This window comes from Oryzias latipes, chromosome 1 (genome assembly GCF_053564925.1).
Source record: "Oryzias latipes strain Hd-rR chromosome 1, Olatipes_Hd-rR_3.1".
Taxonomy (NCBI): Eukaryota; Metazoa; Chordata; class Actinopteri; order Beloniformes; family Adrianichthyidae; genus Oryzias; species Oryzias latipes.
Window position 1 is genome coordinate 18,798,832 of NC_136237.1, and position 23,342 is coordinate 18,822,173.

Here is a 23,342-nt window from a genome sequence, read left to right on the forward strand (position 1 = left end):
GTGTGTGAGTGTTTGCATTGTTGTCATACATGCTGGCATTGGGCCGCACTCTGTTTGGCTCCAGTGCTGAAATGATGAAGTAGCTGTTGTGTTTGGGAAAGTTGGCAGGAAGCTCCAGATCTGACATCAAGTCCAGGACGTAGTCTGAGCCCTCTAGTTCAACCCACTGAGCTGGCTCCTTCAGGAGTACTGACCAGCCTTGACGACCCTCCAACACTCCCCTACACACCAACACAAAACAACATCAATATGCAAAGTTTTTCTTTGTGGAGTCAAGCTACATCTTGTGAATTATGAAAGACGATACCTGTGTTGTAATATGTTTTTAGCAATCTCTTCTCCTGTTGTCCACGAATGCAGCGGACAAAGAAAAGACAAGCCTAAAGAAGAAAAACACAACATTCAGCTTTGCTTTATTTTGCATGAAGCCCCAAATATGAGCTGGACTCTGAATCCCTGCTGGTTTCACGACAATTGTCAACAGCGTCACAAACAGACTCAGACACAAAACCAGGCAGAGGGTCAGTTGATCTATTACAATCAGGGAACTGCTAAAAGATAAGAGGATGAAACAGCAAGATGGACGGAGTAAGAATATTAGTAGGAATAGAAAAAACTAAATGGACTAATTGAATATTTGGAGTAATGTATGTTTGCACAAAAAGTGATGTCTCACACTGATTTACAGTGAGATGAAAACAGCTATAATCATACTATTGTCTTCCCAGTGTGTATGTGTTTGTTTGAAAAAAATCTTAATGAATACATAATATAAGAAAAAAAAGTGGAGCTGATCAGTTACAATATTTTTTACAGTAAGTTCTCTCTTTAGTACTTTATGTGTTCCTCAAGATTACAGGTGTGTAATAAATACAATTCTTCAAACAACCTTTTCACAATATTTGTGTTTTTAAGGGGAATATCTCACTATAGTGACAAATGTGAACTTCAAATATGGTCACGCAGGTCAAAAAGAGAGAAAGCATCCCATCAATTATCCAAAAGAGTAAAATCTTAAAAGACTCCTTTCAAAGAGGCTCACTGTGACAAGTTCAGTGTTTTAAGAACCTCACAATGTCTGGTTCTGGCTCCGAAGTCGTTTCTTATTTACCAAAGATTATTTATACAGCGGACTGCAGTGGACGCAGTTTAGGATTTTTCTATTGGTGGTTCTCTCACCATCAAAGCAGAGTATGTGAAGAACCATGTTAGCTCTCTTGCGATTGGCTGTCCACTCCAACAGACACGGGGGGTAGGTTCGAACATATTCTGGCCCGACACTGAGCCGCTGCAAACCCTGAAGCAGGCGGTGCTGACACACACAGTTGAAGCCCTCCGGCCCATAATCAGACACAAACCTGGAAGAACAAAAGTGCTTTTATGTCAAGTCATTACGTGTTTGAATGAGGAGAAAACAAAAGGTCATAATCTTAAGCAAACTAGATGAATTTTTAGGACTGTGTGTCTTACTTAAGCAGATACTTGGCCAGCTTTTGGGAGGGCAGAAAAGCTGACAGACAGGAGCAGAGGAGAAGCCAGCCACGCTCGGAATTTAGCACATTAGGATTTCTCCACACCTTCACCAGTAAGGAAACTGACATCAGGTCACATTTAAGCAGCACGATGGTAATTGACAAAGATGAAATATTAAAAAAAAATCACTTTACCTGATTGGCTACCTGAGACAAAATCTCATCCCTGAGGTTGGGATTGTCCAGTCCTTGTTGGATGATGTAGTTTCCAAAGAGATTTTCCTGAGCCCCATTCAAGTCAGGATCACCCATAAACCTTAGAATCTATAAGAAGAAGAGAATGGTATAGTCTGTTTGTTAATTTCATTTTAGTTATTTACCAGTAAATCATTTAGAACTTAAATCCAAAACTGCATAAAAACAAAGCTGTACAATTACAAAAAACAAAAGAGCGAAAACAAATAATTTATCATTTTTGCCTCAAATTAAACTCTAGTTTTACAAATTCCTGAACTATTGGTGACAAAATATTGCTACATTCATTTTTTAACCAAAAATTTGACACAAGTATAAAAAATCTTAATATCTAGAACATTAAGAGGTTCAAACTTGAAAAAATTACTGTGACTGATAATTGTAATACAAATGCAAACAAACAAAATATTTTAGTTCATTTGACACACAAACAAGTAACACTTGCATGTGCACATGTATTTATGTTGAATTAATTTCTTAATGTGGCACCAAATTAATGTCAGGACAAGTGTTGTGTGTGTGTGTGTGTGTGTGTGTAGTTTGAGGTGTTCCCCAACAGACTGTACCAGAATAAAAATGTGGATGGCTCCATGTTTGAGCTCATCCCCCATTCGGATTAGGGAATTCTCCAGTGGGGCTGTGAGCATCCCAAACAATGGCTCCTATGGTGACAAATACACAAGCAAGGTTGTTTAATAACTTGCAGAGACTTGTTCATGTTGCTTATGTGGGATGACTGTCACAAATGCAGAATTATTCAGCTACTTTTTAAGGTCAAGGTGAGACAGGTTAAAGATTTGAGAAGTAAATGTTTTAACTTGAGGCATTGAGAAAGAAAACGTACCCTGTACATGGCCTGGATGTAATGAGTCATGAGGTAGTTGTTAATATCCAGGGGGAGGGTCAGCTGAGGGTCCACCTCAACTTTTGGAGCCTGGACAACTGCCAAGCAGTCAGAGTGTAGCTCAACTCCTCCTGTGTGACACAAATGTACACCTTTACTGCTAACCCAATGTACTGGACGGTTGTATTTGCGCAATCAGGTATGTGTTTGGGTGCGCGTACCTGAAGCAGCATGAAGCAGGCCAGACAGCTCTGCAGGAATTGGCAGTGTTGTCACGTTCACCACTTCTCGGTTGATGCGATCCTGTGCACACAAGTGCACACTAAGCCAACGGCACACCTTCAGTGTGTGCGAAATTCACCACAGATCCACTCACCTCCTCCGCCTGTCTGGCAGGCTCCACCACTGTCTGACAGGAGGACAACAGTATCACACCTCATACGTTTGTTCAGTTTTAATTTTTTCTTCCTTTCTGTGAACATACCCTCATGTAGCGCTGGCAGGTGACGATCAGCAAAACAATGGAGCGCAGCCGGATGAGGTATTTCCTTCTCAGGACAAACTTTTTTCTGTCTCAGGAAATAATTCAACACGGTTGTTCATTAAGACTCAGACAGAGGAGATGCAACTTGAATACAAATGCATCAAGTGCCACGAAAACAAGTCAACAATATGTCATTTAAACACAAAAAGGGTGTGTTAATATAACAATTTGAATATTACATTTTGTTCCATTTACAGTTTTAACTCCATGACACTTAAACCATCTCTTTTTTCCCCTATCCAGATCCATGTTTTTCATATCTGGTGATGCATCCATTCAGACATCTCTGTGGTGAATAAATATGCTGCATTTTCACATACTGATTAAAAAAATATAAAATATATATATAAAAGATTTAAATGTTTGCTTTACTTTTTATGAGTCTTTTCAATTAAAATGTTTTATGTTTATTACAAAATACACATATATTTTTTAAAATATTCAATGTTATTTCAGTCCCCCGTGAACTGCCACCTTAAGGTGGTGGGGAGAGTTTGAGAACTCGAGTGATCCCAGGAGCTAAGCTTTCTGGAGCTTAAGCCCTGCTAGGGTCTCCCATGGCAGACAGGTCCTGGGTGACGAGTCAGACAAAGAGCGGTTTAGAAGCCCCTGAAGAAAAATCAAGGACCCAATGACGTTGCCCGGATTGGCGTCACCAGTGCCCCACTCTGAAGCCAGGCCTGGGGTTGGGGCTCTCAGGCGAGACATTCAGCCTTGGACGCACTCAAAATGTGTGCGGGGAATGTAGCAATGTGCCATCTTCACTTCTCCCGCACCTGAACAGATGTGCACGCTGGACGGGGCAAATCAGGGAGCTTGTGCAATGTGCATGTACTGTTGTGACATGACAAAAGCTCATTAATTGAGAAAAAAAAAAAAAGATTTCACATTACATTTGTGCCCCTTTCACAAGAAAAATGCCACCCGTACATATCAAAAAATCAAAAAAAGGAAAGATTTCAGAGGTACGACGGAGTATTAGGGCCACCAAAAAAAAAGTAAAATTACGAGTTTTTATCTACTAAATTTAGGAGATAAAAACTTGTAAATTTATGAGAAAAAACTCGTAATTTTACAAGATTTTAAGTCGTAAATTTATGAGAAAAAAACTCGTAAATTTACGATATTAAGTGGAAGTGAGCATGCAGAGCAGCAGGTGAACGCCGCGCAGCAACAGAGCAGACCGACTAAACTTTGTTGAACAGGTGATCTGAATGAGCTTGAACGTTCCAAATATCTGGAAGCTCATTTGTTTGATTTACAATTTATTAAAGTTTAATTTATTGATGGTTGGTTTGCAGGATCTCTGCAGCCCGATGAAGCCATCGGTGTCCCTGCAGCTTTCCACTTCAATCCTTTCTTCCTCCACCAAAAACAAGATCTCTACGTTTGTGTGACGCTTCCGTCTGAGGAGGAGGATCACTTTTTTGGCATTTTCAACGTTCTAATGCTAATATAATAGACTATTTTCATTCATCTTTGTTGTTTGATGATATAACGGGACGTTTACTTCCGCATTGGTGTTCGGATCTGATGACAGGTTCATGACGTAAGGTGACAGATGAACTTCAGGGTATGTGAGTGAAAAGGAGAATAAAGGCTGCAGCGTTCCTCTACACCCAAACGTGTCTCTGAGCTCCTTATTTTACATATGAAACTCCACTTTACTGACACTGAACCCCGGAAAGACGGCTCCACTGACAATAATCTGATTTTGAGTCGCCAAAGGTTCAGAATCTGTTTGTTTCAAACCTATAATAAACCTGGAAATAATGCTTCACAAGAAGCTCCACATCTTTCATCTTCAAGCGATGCTCCGATAAACGGACGATAAAATGTCGTAATTTTACTTTTTTTTTTTTTTTTTGGTGGCCCTAATACTCCGTCGTACAGAGGGGAACTTTAACAATGGAAAAATGAAAAATGTGGGGAAAAAATATTGATGGATAAAGGATTTCAAAGCTTTTAAAAACGTTTATATTTTTGTTACAGAAGTGGGCAGATAAAGATCTAGAAAGAATGAAATAAAGAACTTTAATTTTTTAAATATACATAGATATTGACTCCTCACCAAAGCTCAAATAACTACTATTTGATAGTTTGTTTTGCTTATGCTTTATGTAATTAATATTGAAATTTGCAGTTTATTACACTGACATTTATATATTCTTAAGAAAAAAAGGGTACAAATAATTTATAGCATATTATGCATATACAAGTTGGCTACAAAGGTGTCTAAAAGGGAGTGAATCTGAAGAGGTCATCAGGGTTAAGAAGCTTTGCTGTGATGCCATCTGCAGAGCTGCTTAGATCTTCGGCGCACGTTTTCCCAAATGAGTCATTTCATCAAATTACCAGCAAGTAGCCGCCCCTGAAAGGCTATCAGAATTTTACCACGTACAACCTCGGCAATAGTGGCTTTTTAATGCCCTTTCATGCACTGCCACATGAGGGGTCATTTGTGTCCCACCTTTTGGCTTTTGCTGGTCTGGTGGTGAATGCTAAAATCAATCATCTTTGATGGATAAGCTTCAATTCTCCAGCCTTGTTCTTTCAAATCATGGACAAAGGAGTGTGTTTTGTGTGATAACGTTTGGTGTGTTTGGATAAGCAAAATCAAACACTAAAGACTAAATTGCAGAGGGATTGAAACTCTAGACTTAAGCAGGGGGATGTGTTTGTTGTTCAGTAAAGCTCAGATAAGCCAGCTTCCAGGAAGAGATACACAACGCTGATGCGCTGCCCCATGTCGCAGGAAAAGATTTCTTGGAAAAACAACATTATTGGTTATTTACCTGTTTTTTTTTTAACAAAAAAAGCTGTGAAGATTTCTTTTTCACACAAAGCAGGTTTGAATGCTGAATTTTTGGTGGTGAGAATGGAGCTGTGAATGGGTGACATTACCTGGCCAGGTAGCCTCTGCAGCGAGCCTCAAACAAGGTCACACGATGCTTAAATTTGACGAAGCTCTTTCGGACAAAATAGGTGCGAATGTGTTGCTGCAGAGTCATGGCGGCTATGTCCAGGACACGGTCCCGCTTCCCCTCCAGCAGGTAATACAGCTCCTCTTTCAGGAAAATCTAACACATATCAGACAACACCTTTGTGTAAAGAACAGAGAATTTGAGTTTTGCAGTCTGGCAGGTTTTTTGGAAAAAAGCCTCACCTTGCTCACTCCCACCTGATACGAACCCTTTTTGACTGGACAAAGTTTGTGGAGCATAGTAACGCAATTTTCTCCATCGGCAGGTGGAGAATCCTTCAGGCAGAGCAGGGCTTTATACCTGCGGTCACATATGTCACACACACATGACAAGGCCAGCTGAATTCTGAAATAACTCTTGACAAGAAGCAGTGAAATCCAGATTTGCAGCAGGTGTCTAACTTTCGTCCGTGGATCTTGGACGTTTCTAGCTGTAAATCTCAGAGCACTTCTGCCCGCTTAAGTAACCCTGCAGGTGTTAAGAAAATAACTTGCCCAATATCAGCTTGGTTTGAGGTATTTTAATGTGATTGCCACTGACTGTGACTGCTGCTCTGGCAGCTGCAGTGATGAGAGGCCCTGAGTGATACTCTGTATTTTTTTTTACAACAGAAAAAAAAAAAATATGTTCATTTTCAGATTTGAGAGATACGTGTGAAAAAATTTAATATTTCTCTCACACTGAAAAGAAATAGAGAAATGTCAAAACTATTGAGAATTGAATAACGACAACAGCTGCCTTTTAGAAAGAGGACGTAAAATAGGAGACATTATTACATTGGTTTGCAGGTCGCTTACATTTATAATATCACTAACAGCTCTAAAAACAGCAGAGATTCAGAATGTAATTCTGTCATTCTGACCTGACAAGTTTCAAAATGTCTGTAACATGCTGCTCCTCCACTTTACAAGCTTTAAACAGCTAAATAAATCTTAAAGTAAATCCTAACTCTCCCTCTTGGTCTTACCATTACATTTTAAGGTTAAATTGGTGCTCCAACTCCCTCTTTGTATGAAAAGGATGTTATTGTCTTTCAAAAAGAGATGTAAAGAACTGCACTACAAAATAGTGAGTGGGAAATAGATTCCTTTTCATCCCTGGTAAACAGAGAGACATCACAATAGGCATTATTTATTTAGCTTCCTGTTCTGTGTGTAATATTTTCCCATTGAAGAAACTTGTATGTTATCTGCTTTTTAAAAAAAATCAGTCTGACATGACTTTATCAGTTACAGCAGAAGTTTGTTTGCTTCCATTTAAAAAAATTAAAAAACGATTTCTTTCTCTCAAAATCACGTTTAGAGCCGTCGTCAAAACTGCCCTTACCTGTGTGGATTTTAGGATATATCAAGGTAAGATTTCTTAAAGAGCTCATACAGCAAAAATGTTCATGCACATTTTTTTACAGGCATGCTGCAGGTGACACTTGGGCAACATGTGAGGGTAATTAAGGGTGAATTAGGGGAGATGCATGTGTCTCCTTTTTTCTATCTTACCCTCCCTGCGCACTGCAGAGGAAGTCAGTTAGTGCTATTCAAGGGAAAGGTGCTTGCTCTTTGTGCATACATCAGAGCGTAGTTTGTGTGAGTGTTCTATGGGCATCTCTCGGGCACTTAAGCATTACCTGTCATCTCAGGGCATGAAGCATTTGCGCGAGCTCAGCAAGGAGCCAGTGCACGCACCTTACTAACAACTAGACTACAGTGTACCGGCTCCTTGCGACAGCCTCACCCATGTGTCAAACGTGCATATAACTTACATTATGTTTACAAATACATCACCGAACACTTGCCACATGCCTGACAATCCTACATTTATGGTGCACCTTGGGGTGGTTGTACGAACCTCAAGGTAAAACTGCAAGACACACCAGTGCTCCCCTTAAGATGCTGCCTCTCCTCTCTAAGACCCTCTACAACCCACAACACCTGCAGCACCAGTACAAATCAACCCCTGTGGCTTTAGGTTAGGTTAAATAGGTCTGTAAACAGGAAGAACTATATTGCAAGTGGGTTTCAAAATAAGATTTCTTTGTGGAATATAGTATGCACGTAAGCAAATAAACATTTTCTGCCACCCTTCTCTTGTACATCAATCCTGAGGATATTTTTTATGTCCATATTGTATAAATTTTCAATTCTTATTTTGGGTTTTACTGCATATATTAGTTTCTTCAACTCTGATTCCTTTAAATTGAGGTCTTTTGCTTGTTATTGTTGTTTTCACTTGCAGCTGTTGTTGAACTTCAACTTTTTTTTATTTTGTTTGTTGCAGACTCTTCCTGTCATTTTTACAAGTTTATTCTTGTAAGTTGGACTTCCTTTTTCCGACTTTCTTCTTGTTAAGGACTTCTGCTGTTTTTGTACTTAAAATATAATTTTGTCAACTCACTTGTCTGTCTATGTGTGATAAATGTAAAACATTTCAGGCAAGTTTTTGTAAAGAAGCAGCTGTTTTAAAATTGGCTAAATAAATTCACTACTGGACGTTTTGTTGCAATAAATATGGAAACCCACCTCGACAAGAAGTTGCCAAAGTGCATTCTGATTGGATACCCTTCCTTCCTTATTAGGATTGTGTCCATGATGCCAGAGTAGTGCAGCTGAGTGTTGACGACATCCACATCGAATAGTTCAGATGCCTAAGAACACACAAACACACGTATGAGATACGCATTACACACTGACAGAAACTGCACACTTGCACACTCCAATGTGCAAATGTACCTTATGATGGTTTGGCTTGATGCATCGCACAAAGTAAGGGTTACACCTGTCACAGATAAATGACAATTGAAATTGAGATTTTAATAAGAGGCTTTGTCCTTTTTCAAGAAAGAGCAGTTTTTTTCTCTTTATGTGATCTAAGAAGAATTATCTTTGAGAACGCAGCACAGACTAGTTTTAGAACTGTAACTGTAAGTTAACAGAATCAAACTGGGCTACTGTTCAAAATAATTTGCTTTATTTTGAAAAAAACAAACAAATCATCAAGTATAAAGAAAAAGTTTAAAACTAGTTTCTTTAGGTTTAGGTCACAGTAGAGAGAGAATGTTGGTCAAACAGAAAAAGCACTCCTTACTTCATTTATTCTCAATTTGTCACATAATGCTCAATTCTTGGCCTTTATGTGAATTCTCATTCTAGACTATTTGAACATTTACAGAATGACTCATTGCTGCTTTGCGTCATCATTGACATGAGCTGGTTGTCCCGCCAGTTTGAATTTAAGTGGAAAGTACACATTTAATGTGGGAAGATGTGAAAACACTTTAGCTCATGCATGTAAGGATTTCTTGTCCGATTAAAAAAAAAAAAAGAATGACAATTTTACTAAAACCTTTGCATCTTGTCCAGCAGCTCTTGCAGGCTGCTCTGAAACCTTGAGCTGACCGTGTTGGCCTGATGACGCCGAGCGGTGCTGCTGCGCCGCAGGTTAGACTGCTGCTGTGACACCGACTCCGAATACTTCAAGAAGAGGTTTGATAACATCTGCACACACAGAGGGGATGATCCCGCACACAGAACACAAATACAGATGATAGAAGCTAACACCAAAAAGATAAGTTGCCTTTTTATCAGATGGCAGTTGAAAAAAGGTTTAATACCATCACATCAGATTTTAATAAATGGAAAAACATTCATTGTCCAACACTTCTTAGTTAAAACTACCACTTCAACTTGTAAACTACTAAATAGTCGAATTAACCCCTTAAGCTGCAGTGGTCCTCGATAAAAAAATAAAATCAAGGAATGCATGTTCTGAGGGAAATAACTTTTAGTTTTTTCCACCCTTTAACAACCCTACCAAGAAAAAAAATAATTAAAAAAATATATTTCTTATGACTTATTGCCTAGGTCAGTAATACACACAATCAATGTTTTAAAAAAATATTTTTTCAAAATGAGCTTGGTTGAAAAATGCTTTTTCATAGGAAATAGAAGCACTTAGTATTTTTACAAGACTCTGAAAACATACCAAAAGAAAAACACAGATGAACCCTCTGCATTTTAGTTTCTAGCAACCAAGAAGTTCCCCAGTCAAAGCTAAAAGCATTTCCTATATAAAACAACCTGACCAAATAAATTCACTGCAGAACAAAGTGGCTGAGGCAGAAACTCGTGAAGGATGGGAAGCTGTAGTTCTTACTCTGTTCCTGCTCTGAATGAAGAGGTCTAAAACATCCTGGCGAACCATATCAAAATTTTTATCCAAGAATTTATGCACCTGTAACAAAAAGGATTGGACAAACATCAGAAATCATTATAGGCAACAATACTGTGATATCGTATTTAGACATTCGTACTGGGGCTACAGGTGCTGTGGGTTTTTCGGTTGTCAAGGCTCGTGGAGGGTCATAGACAGCAGCTGCAGAATCTTTAGGGGAGCACAGGTGTACCTTGCAGTTCCCTTGAGGCCCGTACGGCCACCTTAAGGAATAAAAATGTAACGTACGATTGTCGAGTGTGTGGTAAATGTATCGTGAAGCATTTGTAAGGATAATGGCACCTGCACGCACTTTGCACGCCTCAGTCAGGCTATAAACACGGAGCGCACATTTATCACTTGAATAGCTCTAACGGGTACTTTGCAGAGTGCACATGGTTGGGGGGTTGGAAAAATGAAAAATCCGTACAACGTGCATGCGTCACACCTCTCACTTTTACTCTTGTGTGTTGTTTTTGTGATTGCTAAGACCTGTTGCTTGCAGCATGCCCGTAGAAAAGAAATGTGCACGAACATTTTCATTCTATTTGTTCACCGAGAGGTCTTTGATCCTAAAATTGTATGCAGTTTGCTCATTTTTTACCCCCAGACAGCCCATGTCCATCCATAAGGGCAGTTGTGACCAAGGCATTACGTGTCAGTATGTGCATTTGGGATAAATATATAAGACCCACCTGAACAAAAACAGTTTTGACTTCCGCAAATCTGCATATATAGTAGTGGATAGAGCAAAGTTGTACCTTTCTGCCTTTTAACAACAAATATTATTATATTTGTTTGCCTGCTCAAAAGCTCAGGGAGTATCTGCTCTGAAAAGCCACAAGGTTGTTGGTTTAGATCCACAGTTGGGTCATACCAAAGACTCTTAATATGGAATAGCTGCAGCGCAGATTTAAGGTGTTAAACCACTAAATGGTTCCTGAGCACGACTGTGACTGCAGTCCACCCTGCTCTCAGAATCAACTATTCAGAAAACATTTCACACACTCAGGTGTGTGACGACTAATGGAACTTTTACTTTAATATATCTGATATAAATTATACATGCAGATCTATGAAGCGGCTGGCATAACTCAGCAACAATCTCTGCACTGATTTAAGCAAATTTTCGAATGTATGTAAAAAACTTCGGTCATTAGGGATTTTCTGATCCGAGTCAAAACTGGTTATTTCTGAACAAATGATTCAATTTTTTTTTTTTACTTCATTGTTGCTTTCAGTGTTGTCATTAACAATGGCAAATTAAGGCTGGCTTGCCATAAGCATAATCTTCAGTCTGCCAGCTGACATGGTAACAAATTAATGTTTAAAAAAAAAAACCTCAAAGTGAGCATTTGGAGTTTTCTGAAATGTTTGCAATTAGGATTAGTTTTAAATGAAAGAGCTAATACAGTGTGAAATCCACTTTTAATGTGTGTAAAATGAGAAATTTGGTGGGCAGAGAAAATAATGTCTCCTAAACTAATGACTCAAAGGAGGAAACACTTGCACTTTCTATTAGAAACTGGTTTAAAAAATAAAAATAACTGGAGCCGGATCAGTTCATGGAGTCACCACAAGGAGGCTCACTAAACAAGCGCAGCAGTCCACATTTTCTGTGATTTAAAATCATTTAACTGAGATTCTATAACTTACAGTCTTTTGCAATTCCTTTTTTCCACCTCTTTAAACAAATGTCAGGCCTAAATGTTATGCATTTTTGCTCACATCTGGAAAGCTAGGGGTTTGATCATCAATGCGCCCAGAAAGGCGGTCACCTCCAAGCTGAAAATCTATCTTCATTAGAAATCAAGAAGTTACATCCTCCCACACTGTGTCCATCTATATATAGAGTCATTGGAAAGAGTTGCCATGACAGAGGAATTTTGGGGGTTGGATGTGCAACTGTTTGTTCTGCACATATCATACAGTTATGGTTTCCTAACATCTTTCTTTTTGGATTTACTAGGGAACGACTGGTTTTTGTCTTTTATTTGTTTTACTGGAATTAAAAAGAATACTGAAAAAAACATTTTTTTTAAAACAGAAACAGCAAAGACACTTAAAAAATCAGAAAAGAACAAAATAAAAACAGACAAAGACACAAAATAGTTCATATGTGAACAAAGTTACAATAAGATGAGGGAAAGAAGAGGAAAGATGGAAAGAAGAAAAGTACCTGATAGGTGACCTTCCCGGCATAGTGCTTCAGTGTAAACTCTGGCAGTGGCATCTTTGGCCTGCAATATAGTGGGTTGTTTCCATGGTGATAGTGGCACTTCTGGAGGAAGGTGTGGTCTGTTGCCTAGTGATAATTGGAAACAGGTAATGGTTAGTGAGCCATGGAAATGTAATATCTACAGCTCATTTACATGCCGCCTATTCGGGTTTGGCAGATTGCATTTGTCAGATCTTCGTGTGACACGTTTGACACTGTGCACCAGAAATTTCAAAGTACACACACACACACACACACGTCATAACATTAGTTACACCTGTTGAACAATGTGATTGGCTGATTGGGCATTTGCGTCAGTGCACTTTAAAAAAGTGTAACTAATCCAGCCGCTGCTGAGAGTATTTATCCTGGTATGAGTTCAGTCAGCTTTTCATATAAGAAGCAGTGGAAATAATAATATCAGCAGGTAGGCAATTAAGTCAGCATGTGTGATAGTTCTGTTCTGGATCTGAGCTGACTGCAGTATCATTTCTTTTTCATTATAAATCCAACTATATCTTCTTTCTTTGAAAAAGTGTAATCACTGGATAATAAATTGTTATACCATGGTCTGGGTAAATACTCGATTCTGATTGGCTGCTGGGTGTGGATTAATAAGTGTTATTCCACAGTGATAACGCACACCTAAAAAACATGTTCTGGTCACCTAGCTTAAATGTTCTATATCACTGCGCTGTCTTCTTTGAAACATACTTTTGCTTCATCATCTGGACAAAAACAAGTGGTTAGAGGTGAACTTTATCTCTGAACTGATGCTTTATTTAACCTCTTTTGCCGCTGCTGTCAAGGTCGGTGCCAGCTCAGCGATTTGTCATGTAACCGTGACAACACCACATAATACATAGCTTTTGATGAAAAAAGCAATCTAACCAAAAAATAACAGGAATAAAGTACTAAAACTGATTGAATTTTTTTTTGTGAATGACCATGGTATAAGCAGGATAATGACAGACAAAGTGTGCATTATCAGAAATTAGCGCACTTCATGAAAGCAAGGTTCTACAGCGTGCGTTAATTTCTGATAATGCACACTTTGTCAGCCATTATCCCTTACACAATGAAAGCTGCCTTTTCTTAATCACTGTCATTGTAAAAATGACGTCAAAAACTAACTTTAGCTTGAGAACCTTAGCATTCCTACAGCATCCATTGCAGAGAGCTGGATCAGAGAATTTGGAGCAGGGGCTTTGGGAGGCTTTCCGTCAATTCAAAACTTCAATCTCTAATTTTTTATTTTGTCTTTTTTTTCCCGTTTCCACTACCTGTGCTTTGATGCGAGAGCTGAAAAGTAGTTTCACAGATGAAAGCATACCTGGGGGAAACTGCACTGGTCATCCAGTATGCGCAGGATCCCATGAGGCTTTGCAGCAATGAGGTCAAGGCATGCCTGGTTGTTGCCAAAGGAGTGCTGCTGCCACTCGATCTGCTCCCGCATGTATTCCTCCTATGCAAAACAATTGAAATTATTTAGATATTTGTAAAACTCTTTTAGGCCACAGCTCCTATCTGACATAATGATGTGCTTTAATCCCAAATCTGTTCCTACATTTTTATGATTACAATTTTAGTTGAATAGGTTTAACCTGAAAAAACGTGTCTAATAATTTTGAATAATAATAATAAAAATAATAATGAAACAATAAAAAAGTGAAACCATAAATTAAGATTGTTTTTTTTTCATGGAGTGCCAAACCGTTACTTCTTTCAAATTAACTAGAATGAAAAGAAATTGTTTAATGCTGCCAATTAAGTGTCTTTAAATAATTGACCATCAACATGTGAAAAGGAAAAGCAAAAGTCATTGAGGTTTGATTGACTATTTTGGAATCATATTTTCCTGTCACCTCCATTAAGAACCAAAAGAATACAGATCTTTATTTAAATCTGTGCTACAGATTTATACGGCCCATTTCACAAACACACAAAAATAGTGACCCTGGCTGGACATGAACTTGGGGAAAATAAAGGATAGTTTTGTTCTGATGTTGTTCAAAGATGTTGCGAAGCCCCCTTGAAAATCAGAGAGACTTCTATGGTGCTCTTGGTAGGGCTGGCTAATCAGGAAACAGTTTTCCTCTGATATTTTTTGTTGTTGTTTTAGGATTATGAAATGTCTGTCTCAGTTCTTTTCTATCCTTTCTTCCTCCTATTCATGCATACTAATTGGAAGGTTTAATGATTTTGTTGACCTGGCATTGAACTTTTGGAACGTGGTGTATTTTATTGGAGTTTGGTTTGTTCAACTTTGATTTAAATAAGATTTATGAGTAAAGAGGTTTGTTAGGTTAAACGCTCTGCTGTTAGCATGCATTTCTTGAATGAAACAAATTTTAAAGTTCAGGGCATGTGTGTCCATGAACACAAAACCAGTATGGGTGGTATTACAGATAAAGTGAAGGACATCGATGAAAGACCCACTCCGATGGAAATTCTGTTTTGGTGTTTTTAACATGTTCCTGTGGCATTTTCCTGATTATGTAGGACATAAATAAAGAAAATTAAACTTAAAATGGCATTTCTGAGTATTACTTTAGTCAAATTGTTGTGAATCAGGAGCAGACAAAATGCAGTTTGAAAAAAAGATCATTTTATACTGGGCGTACGACAAGATCCCTGTTTTGAGCCCTGAGCAACAGGGAAGGGGAAGGGGGGTGGGGTTGCTCCGCACATACAGTCCCGCCCACAATTCAGAGGCGAATTTCCAATGAACTAACGCTAGTTTGGAAAATATTGTCCTAAATAAAAACACTTTTTTTTTTCATTTTGGCTAAAACCAGCATAATCATTTTTAAAAGACCACTGGGAGCTTTTTTACAACAGATCAAAAGATAATTGGATTAGGACTTTAAAAAGAAACAAGCTTGGTGACATCCCTGACCTGCTCTTCTTGGAAGACGACTTTTACAAAGTAGAACTGCAAAGTTTCGTTGGCGTAGTTGATACAGAGTTGCTCAAAGCTGTTCACCTGTAGCTCCTGAAGGGTAGCAGAGACACATGAGGGATTGTTAGCTCAGACTGTGATGTGATGACTAAAAGAGATTGCTGCATTGTTTTGACCTCAAATCCATATATGTCCAATATGGAGATGGAGAGGGCTTCAGTGCGAGGGTAGACCCGTCCGTTGATGCGCTCCGTCAGCCAACTAAACAGCAGCGAATACAGGATCTTGGCAACAGCATCTCTATGAGAAACACACAATAAGGTTTCTATGGAAACAGAAAACCCGGTTCCTATGGAAACAGAGGACATCTGAAAAAATCTCTCCCCCAGCCCTGATGTCCTTTGTCCTCACATGCCTCCACCAAAGATTGGAAGAGAATATCAAAGACTCCTTTTTCTCCCTCTAAAGCCTCCTGGTATGATTTTTAAAAGAGGGTTAAAAAAAGACTAAGGACTTCAAAAGACCTCAGAGAAAACAGTCAGACAGGCTGCTGTTGCAAGTTTTTCCAGGAGGAAACAGGTGGATTGTGTTTAACCTCACAGGTACTTTTCTTGACTCACTCACCTGGCATCCACAGCACTCTCCACCGTCAGCGGTGAGTAGATCTTCTCTCTCACTGTATCCTGGGGGTGGGAGGCAAACACAATTCGTATCTAGCAACATCACCCGTATCTGTAGTTGTGTAATATTCTCAAAAAGGTCAAATAAATGTGGTGTGTGGGGATAAGAGTGTGATGCAGTTGCAGGTTTGCTCACTGTCATCTTGAAGGTGATGGATTTCTGCAGGCTTTCCGGTGAGACCTGCAGCAGCTCAGCTACCACCCTGATCTCCTGAGCACTCACCACCGACGCCACTTCCTCCCCCTCAGCCTTCAAGGACACACACATTTCACAGGAAGCCACAATCGTCCATCATTACCACTGTCTATCAGCATTATCATTACCATTCAGCTGTGAAACTGAATGGAATTCTGTAGCATGTGTGTGTGCGTGCATCATTTACAGAGACCTGATGGGGCTCGAAGTAGGTGTTCCCCAGATGAAGAATTGAGGACAGAAGTCTGTAGATGCCATTCTGCTCCTCTGGAGTGAAACACAGGATGTCCATGGCACTCAGCAAACGCCTGAAGTCCTCCCCATCATCCTTCCCCTCTATGGTGCAGTTCCCTCCCTACAGATGTCAACATGTTAGACTGATACAGTTTGTGTTGGTAACTTCTCAGCATCTCTCAGAAAGGCTAATTTTTTGCTGTTTTCCAGGGCTCTGAGTCTCCTAATACTGCGGTGATATCGAAAATGCCCTTCAGGTTTTTGCTACACTATGACATCACTGCCAAAAATCCCCATCGAAACTTAATATCTTAAAGAGATATTTAACTGTTATATATTTTAAACAAGTCTGATAAGTGACAGCAAAGAAGATATATTGTATTTGATATCATCATAGCAAAAGCAAAATATATTACCAAGTATTACCAAGGGGGGAGCATGACATTTCTAAAGTGCAGCTGGTTTAACTAACCTTGCTTTAAAGATTTTAAGTATTTTGTTTAAAACAAAGCGTTATCAGAGCAATATATATAAATATCAGTGATTATAGCTAATTTCAACGTAAAATGTTGTCTTAGGTCAGGACTTAACCACTTATTTTAAGAAATCCTATTTAGGACAAATTCCACCACTTCTATTGGTAGATTGTTTTTCACAACAAGGAAAAACATATTGTTTTCTATATTTTTTAAGTTTCTTTGAGAACGACATTTTTTTCCAGTGTATTGTTCTTTAAAAGTGTTTGAAACCATGCAGTGGCAAGCAAAACACCCTGAAAATCAGTGTTGCTACTGGATCCATAGCAACACAGACGTAACAGTATTAACAACTGGCTGCTGAAGATTTGATGCTTTTATCCACAAAAAAACCTTTGCATCCAATGAGACGTTGCAAGTTTACATTTTAAGCTGTAATTATTTGAATCCCTGCATAATTTGCTCCTATATAAATGTCTGGTCAATGAGGCATAGCAATTATTTTGTAGCACCTTATGTACAGAAATGCAAAAGCTTTGGCAACGAACAGGAAATGAAGGGAGAAGAATAAGCAATGTTTAATGAAGTACATAGACTTAAAAACTGGAGAGATGTGATCAGCTCTCCTGGTCAAAGTTCTAAATGAGATGTAGCATTCAACAGCCTTATCAGTCAGAAGGTCAGTATTATAATTACATTAAATTAAATTAAGAGATAAAACCAAAAAAGATTCCGCTTGTTGGATAATGATTTCCTGTCGAGAACACATAGGATCTTTCAAATAGGCCGTCCTCCATCAGTCTGTGAAAGGAACAGCCTTCAGTCATTCTGTCATGGGTCACTTCTCTGTTAATGTTCCTCGTGGCTTCATCCAGACGCAGCTTCAACACTGACAGAAACACTCATGTCCAACGTCTACCACATGTGTGTGTCTAACACTACGTTAGGCAAGGCTGGCTGTAGTACAAATCCACTGTGGGGTAATAAAGTTGTCAAAAGCAGTTTCTTCCTAACAATATCATGTTGTATCACTATGACAAACCATATGAACGTGCGAAGCATGCAAGCAGTTGTTAAAACACAGCAGATGGGGCATGAAAGCAGCTGAAAGCCTCACTTTCAATCGACTTATGAGAAGCTCAACAATCTCAATATCAATACTGTACAGTCGAGTAAGTCACTAAGGAATCTGAAGGTTGCAAAAATGTCTGCATACTTAAAAAACACACACAAACACTCTAGAGGATTGTGTCTGTTAAACATGCAAAAACAAACAAACAAGGGGTATCGGTTTAGAGCAGTTGGATTTTATTATATTGCAACAAGGAGGTTACCAACAAAATAAAATGGGAGGAGTCGAAGCAACTGTATTAACCATTGACTGTATATGAGAACTGGAAGGACTTCCATCAAAAAATAAACAGCTATTACTCATTATAGTTGTTGGTTTAACTATTCTTAATCTTCTACCTTTTTTTAACAAGTTCTTCCTTTTTTCACGATGTTTATCTGTAGTGCAAGTTATTCAAGTGATAAACTAACCAATCAGATGCCTCAATAAAAGTATGTGGTTTCATGTGGAATGTTCGAAGTGTTAGATTGACTAATCTCCTTGGCCCGCTTTCAAGTGGTAGGGGCCGGAAGAAAGCCTTTTTCTATAGGTGATGTCACACTCACTCTGTCCAGTTCACACATACAGTCAATGGGATTAGCAAAACTAACGCATTTAAAAGGGCTGCATCTCTGTATCTTTCTCGTATATGCAAGGCAGCTGCAAACAGGTACAACTTCACACACAAACGGCTGCAGACACTATGGGAAAAGGGAGGCGTTTCCAGAAAAAGGGATGTAGGTGGAGCATATTTTCTGTTATAAATATTTTTTAACCACAACTTCTATCTGGCTTTGACAGCCAGGCTCTCAGGACCATTGAGAACATCAAGTGGCCCTAATGCGTCTCTAAAAGAGCAATAGGAGCCCAAACGTGCCAGCCCCAAGCCTCCTGCCTTGTTGCGCAACGTCGCACCAGATGGTTTGGCCACGTTCTCCGTCTTCCCTTCTACCATCCGACGCGAGCCATTTTGCAGTTTAATACAGGGGCTGTAGGCTGGAAACGGCCTTAAGGCAAAATCTATACTCAGTGGACAGACGTCATTATGGGAGACATTAAATCTTATGGGGTTGCTTTGAAGGATGCTGAGCTTCTGGCAAAAGACCGGAAAGATTGGTGATGATGAAATTCTATCCACCATATTTCTATCTTGGAGCTTCTGGTAATGTTGCTGATGGTTATGGTGAAAAGACTGACATTGTGTCTTCTTATTTTCATTCCAGTTTTTTTAAAGATCTAAATTCGATCTTTGATTTAAAAAAAATCTCTGTGCCGTCACTGCTGGAGGAGAAGCACATCACCACCACACTAAACTCTGAAAGTTTTTTCCGTTAATGATTCACGTCATTTTGCCACAAAGACCATCCAGTACAACCAGCATGAGGTATAAAACCATTTGATCTGGTTACAATCAGAAGCTGTTACCCTTGCAGCTAATTACTGTAGGTTAGATCACGCAGTACAAGAGTTAGACAGAGAATTTATTTAATTAATGATCTGTGTGACTCCTCTGAACAGCTGATCAAACGATTAACTCATTGAAACTAGCTTCGCCTTTCCACTGATGTAACCGCGGTTCCCACTAGTGCCATGCTGAAATGGATACGAACGTGTTACCTGCTCTGACCCCGTAAGATTTCCGTCTCAAAATGCCCTGGAAAGCAGAGGAGTCCAGCATGCACGACACAAACACACTCAAGTGCTAGCGGGTGAAATGGAAAGCAGTCTGTCCAGTTGATCCAACATAAACAGAATCGGATTTCTTGCACAGCAAAGCACAAAACATTGCTGGCCTGCCTTATAGAAATCTAAAGAAAAACATACAAACTGCTTTTTCTTGCTGTCTCTATAGTTGCTGCTAACTTGTGTTGTGTGTTGTTTTACTTATTCAGAATTGAACAAAAAGAGATCTAAAAACTGACACCTAATAAAATTTCATTAGCTTTGAGAGTGTTTCATCATAAATCTGAACAAGGTTTGACAGCAAAAACTCAGAATGTTAAACAGAAGATTTAAATTGTATTCAAAAAAATCCTGAGAAGAACAGAACTAATCAAATGCTGTCATGAAGCTGTTTTTCTGTCTCACAAATCTAATCAAAATCACATAGTGCAAACTAAATTATCTAAAAAATGACAAGGTGCTTGAAAGCAACAGCATCAGCCTCACATGACAGTTCATATATTTTAGGCTTTTGTTACTGACTATGTCAGACCTCCACCTACTCCTACTCCTAACTACAAATGAAATGTGGGACCACCTAGTGCCGTGGATTTTAAAATCAATTCGGACACCAGGCTCACTTTTTTTTAAATGGCAAATATGACCACATTGATTTACAGAATAAATATGAACATTTTATGAAGACTATGAATCCACTGTATTCTGAGGATGAAAACTGTAATGGTTTATAAAAAAAATTGATATTGAAAAATATATATAAATTTTTTTACAAAAATTGTTCAAAAGCAATGCATTCTTCTGGAGAATGTCTAGAGCACTGGATTTTGGAATTGAAGATTCATAAAGCTCTACAAACTGGCAAATGCACTAAAGTGAGACATGAAGGAATTTGGACACAACCTATATTTAATTTACAGTGGAACCTTATGAGTGAAGCCCCAAGGTTCCACTTGACAATATATCTGCCAATATTTGCAACTTCTCATAAAAGTGATAATATTTTTATAATGTGAAGAGTGACATCTCAAACTCTTGTCAGCCTGTTTTCAAATAGCATACAAAATGATCCCAAATGAGAGACATAAGGTAAGTTCTACAGGAACGTGTGTGGGTGTATTCACATGCCAGCACCTGGTTCAGATAGTAGTAGGTCTCAGCCTCCTGTAGGTACAGTGAGTGCTTCTCATTGGGGGGAAGACCTGCCAACATCTCATAGAAGATGTGGTAGTTTCTCTCTGATTTGGCCTGCAAATGGACACACAAATCTAGAGTTAGCGACAGGCATTAATCTAACTCGGAAATTGTGACTGCTTTCACAGCGATGGGCGTGGGTGTGTTAAATGATGTTTCGTGAATGGCTGAACAGCTTGAGAGGTAAGTGGAAAGCAACTGGACTGGCTAAAGCCCCCACTGAGATAAAAACATCAATCATGCCGTGCGGCTCGGCGGTCTCCTCTTTCTCATTATGACTCAGTTGTAAGAAGACTCCAATCAGCCTGTTGTGTGTGTGTTCTTTTGATTTTCACCTGAAAGACAATACGAGACTTCTCCAACAGGTACTGGGACGTTATGGCACCGCTGATTACACCCCTGGCGAATGGCACACAAGCAGGTACACACGCACACACATGCATCCACACACAGTAAAACTGAGTTAAGTAACAAGTCATGCATGGGTAAACGTATTTGGATCTTCTAGGTCACAGTTGTAACAGAGGATCAAGTTTTAGTCTAACTGTGCTACTAGGGCACATTTTCTTTCTCTTTTTAGTCTGTACTGAGCATTTGTGTTGACAAAAACAAAGCATTTTTACAAGAGCTTAACTTCAATATCGTGTGTGTGTCTGTCTCTCCATTTTCTATTCTTTTAAGTAAACAAATAAATAAAAAGGCAGTATTTAACTTTATTCCGAACCACACATTTCCTGAAAGGTTTATTGTATTTATTTCTGATCTGTCATTTAAGTTGTGTTAACTGGCTTGCATAAACACATAGTTTTGCTGTTTCGCGTGTTATTTGAAGTCCCACTCCAACCATCTTTGATGTTCTATAAAAGTGTTCCCAGTGGTCTTTTAATTGTAATCATGGACATTTTAAGCCAAAATCAAAAAACCTGTGTCTAACACTACGTTAGGACGTAGTTTCTTGGACGTAGTTTCTGCAAGAGTTCATGAGTCAGTTGTGGGTGGGAGCATTGGCATGGAGCAACCACCCTCCCCTCCCTGCTACTGAGAGCTCTGTCTTTATGTGCTTACCCGCTAGCTTACAGACCCCCACGCCAACCTAACTAATGTTGCAACAAAAATGGTGAGCAATATTGGAGCTATCCAACCGTACAGTTTTGATCCAGATACCAGCTCAGACGAGGAAAGCAAAGACGTACATGAATCTATTTTTCCTACAAGGACATACATCAGAATGGTGCAGAGCAGGGAGCTTATGGCCTGCCCAGCGTGTTTTCTACGTAACAAATAATTTCTTTTTCAAAGGAAATTTTTTGTCTGCTCTGATTTACAACGATTTCAATGAAGAAATGCTCAGAAAATGCTATTTTTAAGCCTAATTTTCTTTATATATGTCCTCCATCATCAGAAAAAACCACAAGAACATGTTAAAAGCATCAAAAATACTATTATAATTGGCGTGGGTGTTTAAATCACTTTTCCAGAAAACAGTTTTGACTATAACTTGTTTTTACTCACTCGTCCATGTAGATTTGAACGTATTTGCCAAAGCGTGAAGAGTTGTCATTACGGACCGTTTTGGCATTCCCAAAAGACTCCAACAAGGGGGTGGCCTCTAATATCTGAGCGATTATTGCACAGAGAAACACTATGATGCGTAGCTTCAATGGAAATGACCGTTTTCATGAGAAGAAAATCCCTTTACCTGTATCTGATACCACAAAAGAAAAGCACAATAGACCAAAACCGTTAAAAAAAGTTGATTTTACATTATAGATGGACACATAAATAAAATACTTGATTACCACCTGTTGTGTGACGTTGCGCTTATGATGTATGGCTGTGAGGTAACGTAGGATCAGTTTAGTGGCTTCAGTTTTCCCTGATCCACTCTCTCCACTGGAAGAACAGAAATCATTGAACATAGTTATGCGGATACGGTTAATGCTGGACTGTTCCGGACAATCTAGAAGGAGAATGTAGATCATCGTTTTACAACCTGCAGTTTAAAATGCACTTTGACTCCCCAGCGGAACAACAGCCCATTAGCAATTCCACCTTTGAAAGGCTCAAAATCTTAGAGTAGTTTAGATGTAAGATTGTCTTAGTAAAAGGTAAGGCTTAAATATGATAGAGGTATTGTAACCTAACTTAAAATGAGTCATTCATGCTGTTAAAAACTCCAAAGGTCTCAATTAAAACACAAGGAAAATAAAAAACACAAAAAGGTGTGGTGTTACCTGATCACAATGCACTGGTCTTTTTTGGCATCCATCATGGTGGTATATGAGAGGTTTACAATGGCAAAAAGATGACTGCAAAATATAAAAACAATTGTTTTGATGGATTATT

The 23,342-nt window shown here is 38.9% G+C and overlaps 1 protein-coding gene across 1 annotated transcript in view; it reads right to left on the reverse strand.

The window, feature by feature from the left end:
• The window catches only part of myo15ab (myosin XVAb), a 65,099-nt gene that overhangs the window by 33,715 nt on the left and 8,042 nt on the right, over window positions 1-23,342 (reverse strand). The window contains exons 12-39 of the mRNA XM_023958435.2: window positions 23,231-23,305; window positions 22,796-22,889; window positions 22,509-22,612; window positions 21,332-21,395; window positions 20,937-21,050; window positions 16,495-16,656; window positions 16,242-16,355; window positions 16,050-16,108; window positions 15,602-15,725; window positions 15,423-15,518; window positions 13,857-13,988; window positions 12,485-12,610; window positions 10,249-10,326; window positions 9,439-9,590; window positions 8,826-8,871; window positions 8,616-8,740; window positions 6,282-6,399; window positions 6,020-6,195; window positions 3,056-3,140; window positions 2,948-2,980; window positions 2,793-2,874; window positions 2,572-2,702; window positions 2,294-2,389; window positions 1,668-1,796; window positions 1,471-1,577; window positions 1,180-1,358; window positions 308-380; window positions 30-221 (exon numbers count right to left, since the gene is read on the reverse strand). Coding sequence (XP_023814203.2) covers window positions 30-221; window positions 308-380; window positions 1,180-1,358; window positions 1,471-1,577; window positions 1,668-1,796; window positions 2,294-2,389; window positions 2,572-2,702; window positions 2,793-2,874; window positions 2,948-2,980; window positions 3,056-3,140; window positions 6,020-6,195; window positions 6,282-6,399; window positions 8,616-8,740; window positions 8,826-8,871; window positions 9,439-9,590; window positions 10,249-10,326; window positions 12,485-12,610; window positions 13,857-13,988; window positions 15,423-15,518; window positions 15,602-15,725; window positions 16,050-16,108; window positions 16,242-16,355; window positions 16,495-16,656; window positions 20,937-21,050; window positions 21,332-21,395; window positions 22,509-22,612; window positions 22,796-22,889; window positions 23,231-23,305 — 3,066 coding nt within the window. The remainder of the gene's footprint in view (window positions 1-29; window positions 222-307; window positions 381-1,179; window positions 1,359-1,470; window positions 1,578-1,667; window positions 1,797-2,293; window positions 2,390-2,571; window positions 2,703-2,792; window positions 2,875-2,947; window positions 2,981-3,055; window positions 3,141-6,019; window positions 6,196-6,281; window positions 6,400-8,615; window positions 8,741-8,825; window positions 8,872-9,438; window positions 9,591-10,248; window positions 10,327-12,484; window positions 12,611-13,856; window positions 13,989-15,422; window positions 15,519-15,601; window positions 15,726-16,049; window positions 16,109-16,241; window positions 16,356-16,494; window positions 16,657-20,936; window positions 21,051-21,331; window positions 21,396-22,508; window positions 22,613-22,795; window positions 22,890-23,230; window positions 23,306-23,342) is intronic.